The 9667-nt window shown below is 35.7% G+C and overlaps 1 protein-coding gene across 6 annotated transcripts; it reads right to left on the bottom strand.

Moving 5' to 3' along the window:
* Positions 1 to 4311, bottom strand: ift20 (intraflagellar transport 20 homolog (Chlamydomonas)). 6 transcript variants are annotated; one of them, XM_044120212.1, is made up of 5 exons: positions 4206 to 4311; positions 3490 to 3630; positions 3296 to 3381; positions 1627 to 1730; positions 1 to 711 (listed from the first exon to the last, which is right to left on the bottom strand). In XM_044120212.1, the coding sequence occupies exons 2-5, from the start codon at positions 3614 to 3616 to the stop codon at positions 630 to 632; spliced, it is 399 nt and encodes a 132-aa protein (XP_043976147.1). In that variant the 5' UTR covers positions 3617 to 3630; positions 4206 to 4311; the 3' UTR covers positions 1 to 629. The 6 variants fall into 6 exon arrangements, with proteins under 6 accessions (XP_043976147.1, XP_043976150.1, XP_043976148.1 ...); XM_044120215.1 differs by having other exon boundaries at positions 4196 to 4310; XM_044120213.1 differs by having other exon boundaries at positions 3490 to 3627; positions 4206 to 4307.
* Between the last annotated feature and the right edge of the window lie 5356 nt (positions 4312 to 9667).

Raw genomic sequence — 9667 nt, 5'->3', positions numbered from 1 at the left:
GAAGTTTCAAAATGCTTTATTTAAGCCATTTTGAATATGATATGGAATGGATATAAAACATTACCAACTCATCTGCAACATTTTAGCAGAAAACAGCATTTCAAGTAAAACTGTCGGGATGGTTGATGAAGATTGCAACTATGACACAAACATGACTGGCTGTTTCACCAAAATGATGGAATGAATCCTGATCTGCTTGTATTGAATTCAACTCATTTACAAATGCAGGCAAAAACAACACAGTCAATAGAAAAGGTAATAAAACTAGATATACATAGCAATCTTTCAGTATAAATAATGTTCATTATAAATATTTTTTTTGCATACAAATAGCTCCATCGCCCTTAAAGTGATCATGGACGCCAATCCAGTTGGTGTGAACTGAATGTTCCGAAGGTATTCCAGGACTCCGCTTCTGAAAATCCCTGGGTTGCTGCAGCTGTTTCAGTCAGCAGTTGTCTGTCTCACACACAACCGTATCTGAGATAAGTGGTGTTGGTGATGTGTGTGTGCACGTTTCTTTTCAAAGCTGGAGTTTATTGGCAGCTTCAGAAAAGAGGTTGCAGCAGGAGGAACTGGACTGGTACAGGCACTCTGGAAACAGGCTGCTGTGTTGCTGAATTATGTCATCACTTCTGCAGAATAAACTGGTCAATGAACTCGTTCTGCTCGGATTCTACTTTGGACAGGGCTTCATACTCAATACGATACCTGAAACAAGAACATAACTCACTCACAAAAACAAACAAAAAACAAACAGACTGAAGTCAAACAGCCTCAGCCTGTGAAACTGGGTTTAGTCAATACTATTTCTCATAATACTTTATATTTGCTTTCTTGTCTCATAAATGCTTAAATCATTAAACTAATATACTAGCATAATCTAATAATGTTAGACAATCTCCAATCTCTCCCTAACCCTAATCTCCAATATTCCTTGCCACACACAACCCTGATTACTGCTTTACTTGTTTCTCATACAATCTCCTAAAGAAGCTTATAAAGCTTAAGACTCCATGAGACTCCAGCAGTCCACAGTGAGAAATATCCACAAATGTAGAAAACGTGGAATGTGGAACTGGAGCCTTCGGAGAAAGGGCTGGTTAACCAAGATTACTTCAGAAAGATATCAGAAACTCATCCAAGAGCTCACAAAAGAACGCAGAGCTATATCTAAAGAAGCACAACACTCACTGGCCTCCGTTCAAGTCAGAGTTCATGATTCAACAGAATGAAGTAGACCAGACAAACCTGGCTTTAATGGGAGACTTTGAGGACCAAAACCAAACAAAACATGAAGATCCAGCTCACATTTCCAAAAAATAGTCGCTATTGGACTTCGGGGGGAATTACTTTTGGACACAGGCGAAGCTTTTTTCCACTGATGTATTAAAGCATCCTTCAAAATCTGTATTTTCTATTTACTCTAGTTGCCTTTGCTTGATATTAAAAGTTATTTTATTCATGTGCAGCAAGGACGCAAAACCATCATAACTTTTTAAAAAACAAAGCATTTTCCACAACAGTGTGTGATGATCAGCTTAAAACCGTCCTTAGGTCTGAGAAACTGTATTTAACTTTCTCTTTGAACATTGTCTTAAAACTCCCATCACTTCTTCCTCTTACCTCTCCAGCTGCATTTTCTTTTCCGCTATTAGAGCCTGAAGTTGCTGCTGCTGCGCCTCTCGTTGCTTTGTCACAGACTTCAGCAGGTTTCTGGCTCCAATTGCCTGAAGAATAGAAAATTAGGATAGAAAAAATATATTTTATTTAGATTCTCATCGTCAAATCGAAACATTTAGTCAATTACACCCGATATGGTTCCTTACAAAAGCATTTCTCCCTTTTGAAATATTTCACAGTTTGTCTTATTAAAACCATTTCTGAGTTTTGTATGGTTGGGTGAAGCCATTTATTGTCAAACAGTGTTTACTTATTTTAAATCATAATGACAACAGAAACTACTTGTGTGCATGTTCTGAGGCCAAAATCACCAGGGTGAGTAAACGTTTATGGGATGATGAGATGAGAGTGACTTTTGATGGGCCAGAAGGATGGGCCTGTGGCTGGATGAGTAAAGGGCACAGAGCTCCACTTCACATCAGCTGCCAGCAAGGTGGAGGCAAGGTACTAGTTTGAGCTGACATTTTTAAAGATGTCAGCCCAAACTGACATCTTTAAAAATGGAGCCGGAACCGGAGCCTTCGGAGAAAGGGTTGGTTAACCAGCCTTTACTATCTTCAACTTTTAGTGGTTGAAGATAGACTCAAAATCTACTCCCAAAGCTTCTGCCAGGTTTTAGAAGACACTTTCTTCAAACAGTGATATGAAAAAATCTGCATCTTTCAAGAAGACCATGATTTTTATGCAGGACAATGCTCCATCGAGCATCAGAGTACTCCACTATGTGGCTAGCCAGTAAAGGCCTTAATGATGAAAGAATAATGCAGTGGCCCCCTTCCTCATCAGACCTAAACCCCATTGAGAACTTGTGTTTTTTAAAAGTCAGAAATATTTATTTGTCAATTTTGAGTTGTCTGTTTATTATTCTCACTATAGCAGATAATAATAAACAAGACAGATGGGAAAGTTTTCAGTTTTATTTCAGTTGCATAATAATTCTGTATACTAATAGTTGCACAATAATTGTGCATACATAGATGTGTTCCTAAGAAAGCTAAATTCTCACTTTTGTTTTCTTAAATAGTCAGGTTTGAGAGTTTATTAACATTTTGGATTGGCTGAGAGTACTGTAGTTGTTCAACAATAAAATTAATCCTCAAAACTACAACTTGCGTAATAATTGTGCACACAGTGTACGTACCCTGGAGGATTTCTTTGGCCAATTTTTATGGAATATGAAAGATAAAAACTATTTTCTCTCAGGATTAGTGGTTAGAGAAGCTATTTATTGTGAAACATCTGTGTTTTCTGTGTTTACTCTTTTTAAATTACATTGACAACAGAAACTACCCAAATGGCACTAATCAAAAGTAGAGGTGTGCCGATCAATCGGCCACCGATCATAATCAGCTGATTTCCGTGAAAAAGTGTATGATCGTGATCGCCGATCACTGTCTCCTGTTGTCAATCACCAAAACTGATCCATTTATCTCACTTCGCAGCCTGCCTGTGCTGCCATCTCCTCTTTCCTTCATACTGCGCAAGCGGACGGCAAGAAATCCTGTCGTGTGGAACTACACGCTCTGAGAGTGAATGGGACGTTTGCATGTTGCAGTGGAAAATTATCTTTGGGTGAAGCACGTCAAAATGCATTTTTCTATGTCTGCCTTACCCTCATTTTTTCCGTTTCTGCTTCTTTTGCCAGTTCATCGACCATCTCAATTAGACCACCAACAATCTTCTGAAACTGTCCGATTTCTGCACAGACACATGTTTGGACACATAATGTCTTTATGTTGGAAAGAGAGAAGCATGAATGAAATCAACACAGACTTAAAATCAGAGAAAAAAGGATCGCATGCTTACTGTCCACAAACTCTTTGCACTCCTCCTTTAACTCTGAAGTCTTCTGGCTGATATCAGGCTCAAGCACCCGCAGCTTGTTGAGCTCATCAAAATAGAAGCCCGCCTCAGCTAAGGTGTCCTTTGCCATGGCTGCAGGACCTGCTACACGACACAACCAGAATGAGTGAAAAAGAGAAACACAGTTTGAATAGAGAACAAACAGAAATGGCATTGCTATTGCTTGTAAGCCTCTACATCGTTTTATATGGGGTCTTGTGTAGTAACTACATCCTGAACCGGCTACCGGAGAAATTGAAACCGCACTGCTTTATTTTCACAAATTAAACATTTCTCCCAGCTGAGGTGGTTCACAACTGTCCCGGCCAGGGAATGCCCCATTTACATGAATGACTCTCCTAATAATGTTTCACTAATTTCAGATTGCATTCGTGCGCTTCCCTTCGCTTACACTGATACAAAAATATTTTTATATTTAGAACCAACTGCTTCCAATCAAGCCTTCAATTCTCTTTTCCCTCTTTGCTAGAACTTCGTAGCTAATTCGCTAGCTAGCTACACTAAGCTAACGGTGTCCAGTTGGTACAGAACTCGGAGCAAAATACCTTTCTAAAACATTTCTTATTAAAACATATTTGAGTTTATTCCGTAGTCCAACTAAATTAGTCACTAGCTACCAACACAGTGGACTTAATTCTACGTATTTTACCTGTTCGTACCTTTATTGTTGCGGGCGACTGGTTTACCTATGTTGTGATGTGGCAGGAGAACTAGTCCAGCAGATAAGCTCCTCCTCCTGCCGCTGCCTAGGAAACCAAACACTTAGCAGTAGTGAAAGCCAACAATAACTTCTTCTTCTTCTTCTTTTCTATTATGGCGGATCACAAGCAACTTTAAGGTGCATACCGCCACCTACTGTACAGGAGTGTGTAGCAGCGTTACTTCACATCTATTAGATTCTATTTTTTAATTTTGTATTCTTAAGATAGATAAACAATGCTTTCCTTAATTTATGAATATATGTTATGTTTCCTTCATTTCCTAATATACCTTTAAGATTCCATTCATGCCCTATACTTCTAACTATTCTCTTTAATTCTTCCCTTTCGAGTTCATATGACTTACAGTTCATCAGTATGTGTTCTACATTTTCTTTTTCTCCACATCTCTCACATTTATCACTATTTTTCCTCCCTATTAAATAAAGCATGTCATTTAAGTAGGTATGACCTATTCTTAATCTACTAATTATTATTTCTTCTCTTCTGTTTCTTTCATTAATGCTTCGAATTCGAACTGACTTTTGTACTTCATATAATCTTCTTCCTTTCTTATCTTCATTCCATATTTTTTGCCATTCCTCCATTTCTTTACTCTTAATAAGTGATTTCCCTTCCCCTTTCCCAAAAGGAATTGAAATTGTTATTTCCCCCTCTAAAGCCCTTTTAGCTAATTTATCTGCCTTTTCATTTCCTTTTACTCCTTCATGTGCTGGCACCCAACAAAACCAAACATCAATGCCACCCCTATATAATCTAAGTAAAATATGATGAATTTCTAATACCAAATCTTTTCTATTATTTCCTTCTCCCTTAATACTTTCCACTACTGCTTTAGAATCTGTGCACACCACCACCCTGATTGGTCGAATCTCCTCCACCCATTGCAAGCTTAATATAACTGCCACCATTTCTGCTGTAAAAACCGACAATTGATCTGATATTCTTTTATAAATACATTTTTTAAACTCTGGAATATATATTCCTATTCCCACATATCCTTTTAAATTCTTAGAACCATCTGTGTAAATTTTAAGGTAATTATTATATGTAGTTCTTAAATAAATATCAGTCTTTATCCCTATTTCATTTAAATTCCAATCATTTTTCATTATGCTAATTTTCAAATCTACATTAACCTCTGGTATTAGCCATGGAGGAATAACGCTAATTGGGTTAAATTGAGCTATTTACTTGTCTTCTAATCCATACTTTTTAATCCATTTCCTAACCATCCATCCAAATCCATTACTTTGGAACTTCACATATTCCCAACAATTTTGTAGAATAGTTGAATTCACATGATCATCTTTATTACTTTTAATTTTCATCCAATATGCTAAAGCTAATTTAATTCTCCTCATTTCCAGAGGAGTTTCCCCATTTTCAATTAAGAGAGCATTAATAGGTGTTGTTTTTACTGCTCCTGTACATATACGTAAAGCCCTACACTGTAATCTTTCTATTTTTTGTAATGATGTTTTAGCTGCTGCTCCATATATAATGCTGCCATAATCTATTATTGCTTTCTTGAGAGCCCTGTATATGCTTAATAATGACTGTCTATCTGCCCCCAATTATTTCCAGCCACAGCCTTTAACAGATTAATAACTTTTTTACACTTGGTTTCTAAGTTATCTATATGTGTTTTCCATGAGTAAGAACTGTCCAACCATAAACCTAGATATTTATATTCTGTTACTCTTTCTAAAGTCTGTCCATATAATGTTATTGTTTCTATATTAATATTTCTCTTCTTTGTGATAACCATATAACAAGACTTGCTTGCTGATAATTTGAAACCCCATTCATAAGACTATTTTTCTACTGTACTAATTGCTTTTTTAATATTTTCTACCACATGTTTAATATTTTTCCCTTTCATCCATCTGGCCCCATCATCTGCATATAGTTCAGATTTTATACATTTATCAGTATCATAGAAAATATCATTGATCATAATATTAAATAAAATTGGACTAATTACACTACCTTGAGGTATTCCATTTTCAACATTATATTCATTTGAATAATCATTCCCAATTTTTACTCTTATTTTTCTATCTAGCAGAAAATTTGCTATCCAATTATACATTCTCCCACCTATTCCCATCTGTTTCATTTTTATAAGTAATCCTTCTTTCCATAGTGAGTCATATGCTTTTTCTATGTCAAAAAATACTATAATCATTATTTCCTTCATTTTTAAAGCTTTCTCTATGTCATTACTGACTCTAGTTAGAGCATCCATTGTTGATCTTCCTGTTCTGAATCCACATTGATATCCATTAATTAGATTATTCTTCTCAAGAAAGTAACCATTATTTTCTCCATCCATTTACTTAAATGAGAAGTAAGAGCAATTGGTCTGTAATTATTTGGACAGGTAGGATCTTTACCTCTTTATTAAATGGTAAAATTATTCCTGTCCTCTTTCCAACTATTTGGAATATTGATCCTTTTTTCCATATTTTATTAAATAATTTTAATATTAATTTCAGTGTTACTTCCGGAATCTGTCGAAACATAGCGTAGCATAATTGGTCCTCCCCTGGAGCTGAATATCCTGTCCCTTTCAATATTGTTTTTATTTCTTTCATGGTTATATTCATATATAATGTTGACATATTTTTGACATTTTTCTAGTGAGTTTTTATGATTTCCAAGTTTTTGAATCATCTGCCTTCTATGAGTATCTGCAAGTGATCACCACTATGAACTGCCGCAAATGTCTCTCCTAATAACTCTGCCTTATCTTTATTTAAAACCAATACCTCCTGTCCTCTGACTAAGGATGGAATATTAACATTGTTCGTTTCCCCCGTCATTTTTCTAAACATTGACCACACATTCTTTAAATTTATTTCTGAACCTATTGATGAACAATAGTCTCTCCGTTTGCATCCTTTATAGTTTTCCGATTTATAATCAATAAGGTTTTCGATTGTTAGATTTTTCTGTAGTATTTTAAAAGCTTTATTAGAATCTTTAATTGTTTTACTACATTCATTATTCCACCAAGGAACTACTTTCTTCTGACCTTTCACTTTTATTTTTGGTATGCTGTAATTTGCAGCATTTAGAATATGTTCTATCATTTGATTGGTACACCTTTTAATGTTACTATATGTCTTGTTTCCTCACATTTTGGTAATATCTAGACATGAAACTGTATATTTATGTATATTTACTCTTGTACCTTTTCCATTATTAAGACAAACTAATGACCTTTCATCCATTAATTCTTCCACTATTTTACCATTATAATCCGTCTTCTTGCTACCCTTCAATGTGGAGTGTTGTGAGCATTAAAATCTCCACACCAAACTTCTCTTCTATGTATTTTCCCTATTTCCTTAAATATTTCATTATCTAGATTTTTACATGGATTATAATAATTAATGATTTTAATATTTCCATGTTTCCTTAAATTATATTAATACATTCTAATTGTTTATTTAATGAGTCTTTCTTATAAGCTATTCCTTCCTTAATTAAGGTGGCACATCCTCCACCACTACCATTACTTCTATCCTGTCTTTCTATGTTATATCCAGGAATTTTAAAATCTAAGTTTGAGTTTAACCATGTTTCTTGTATACATATTACATCTGGTATTATTTCTAAATCATAAATATACTTTTTAAATTCTTGTCCATTAGCTATTAAACTTCTGGCATTCCATTGAAGAATATGAAGAACCATCAACAAAGCTTGTATCCTAATCCTGACCATTTTCTGTTATTTCAGTGGCACTCAAAATGGTATGAATCTGATCTGCTTGAATTTCTTTCATATCTAGGAACCTCCCTGCTGCTGTTACTATTGCTTTTATTTTATCACTTTTCTTCTTCATTTGGACTGTAACATTAATAATATGACATATAAATGCTACAAAGTTTTCTTTTTTCACCATCATTGTATTTTCCTCTATTTTACATTTATGTGAACATATATTATTCGTATTTGTTGTTGGCATTAGTATTTGTCTCTGATCATTCTGTCCTTGATTTGTGTTCCGAGAAGTATAACTTTGATCCGCTTCTCCCAGCCTTATTCCTCTTGTACTATCTTTCTTTACTCTTTTTAATGCTTCTGCATAAGAAACTCTTTCTGTTATCTTAATTTTCTGGGCTTCTCTAGCTTCCCTTTGAACTATACATCCACCATAGGCTGCACTGTGATCACCTCCACAGTTACAGCATTTGATTTTAGCGTCTTTGTCACACTTTCCAAATTCATGTGGACCTCCACATCTTGCACATCTAATTTTTCCCTTACATTCTTTTGCAATGTGTCCCATTCTTTGACAGGTAAAACATCTGAGCGGTTTCGGGATGTACTCTCTAACTTTATAGTTCATGAATCCTAGCTGAATATTTTCTGGCATGTTATTTTCAAACTGTAATATCACAGCCATAGTATCTTTGAGTTCCCCTTCTCTTTTACTTTTAATCCTGGTGGCATTTGTTATTTTCCCTCCTTTGATTTCATTCTTCACCTCCTCCATTGACATTTCAAGTGGAACTCCTGAAATTACTCCTCTCAACCTTGCCATATAACCTGGTATATATGATTTAATTCTTTCTCCCATCAAAGTTTTCATTTTGATTATCTTCTGTTGCACCTCACTAATCGCTTGAATTATCACTTTTCTGTTGTTCATGATTCTAGCCGTTTTGATTTTCCCTATCTATTGCTTTGGTTATCTTTATCGGATGAATATAACCCCTTTCTTGCTGAAATTCCACCACAACTTTGTATTCCACTTCTGTGTTACTGTTATCTTGTTCCCGTGAACTCACTCTTTGGTTTATTTTTGTCCTTTTACTGCCTTACGCTCCTGGCTCACTTTCATCCGACCAACTTCTTGCCCTTTCATGTCTCTTTCTGATTGCTCTTTTCATTTTTGCTGACCTCGCTATCATCCACTCCATTTCATTTCCACTATTTCCTCCTGATGTAGAAGCCATGCTACTACAGTCAATGTACAGCTTATGTGATCCACCAAATCAGCTCCTACCGCCTTCTTTGTTTGTTGTGTTCAATTCTCCGCCGTGACAGCTCCACTCCTCCCTCTCCAATTCAACCAATCCCAACAATAACACTAAAGTCCCACCCCTTTTCATTATGGCTGCAGCTAGCGAGACCCTTCTCGGTGAAATGGGCAGAAGTAAAGGTACTTCCTGTTACTTCACAAAGTTAACGACGATAAAGATAATTAATTAGGCTGCTGTTCTGAAATACAGATAGTCACATTCTGGCAGCTGTGTTACCACCCCATTTCTAGGAGTCTAGCTTCCAAACCAAACACAGCTGGGCCATAATAAATTATTCTTGATTATTTTGGTGGAGATTTTCATAAAAGTTGTTCCTTTACACCATCAACACTTGTTGGTTCA

Source organism: Gambusia affinis, linkage group LG06, assembly GCF_019740435.1.
Source record: "Gambusia affinis linkage group LG06, SWU_Gaff_1.0, whole genome shotgun sequence".
Classification (NCBI taxonomy): domain Eukaryota; kingdom Metazoa; phylum Chordata; class Actinopteri; order Cyprinodontiformes; family Poeciliidae; genus Gambusia; species Gambusia affinis.
The sequence above is the reverse complement of the archived record's forward strand: the minus strand, read 5'-3'. Positions and strand labels throughout refer to the sequence as shown.

Bases quoted from the DNA above. Each gene is read 5' to 3' on its own strand.
- ift20 (XM_044120212.1), bottom strand. From the start codon at position 3,616: ATGGCAAAGGACACCTTAGCTGAGGCGGGCTTCTATTTTGATGAGCTC. The intron at 3,382-3,489 runs GTAAGCATGCGA...GTGTCTGTGCAG, and splicing joins GTGCAAAGAGTTTGTGGACA to AAATCGGACAGTTTCAGAAG. The intron at 712-1,626 runs GTAAGAGGAAGA...TTCTTGTTTCAG, and splicing joins AAGAAAATGCAGCTGGAGAG to GTATCGTATTGAGTATGAAG.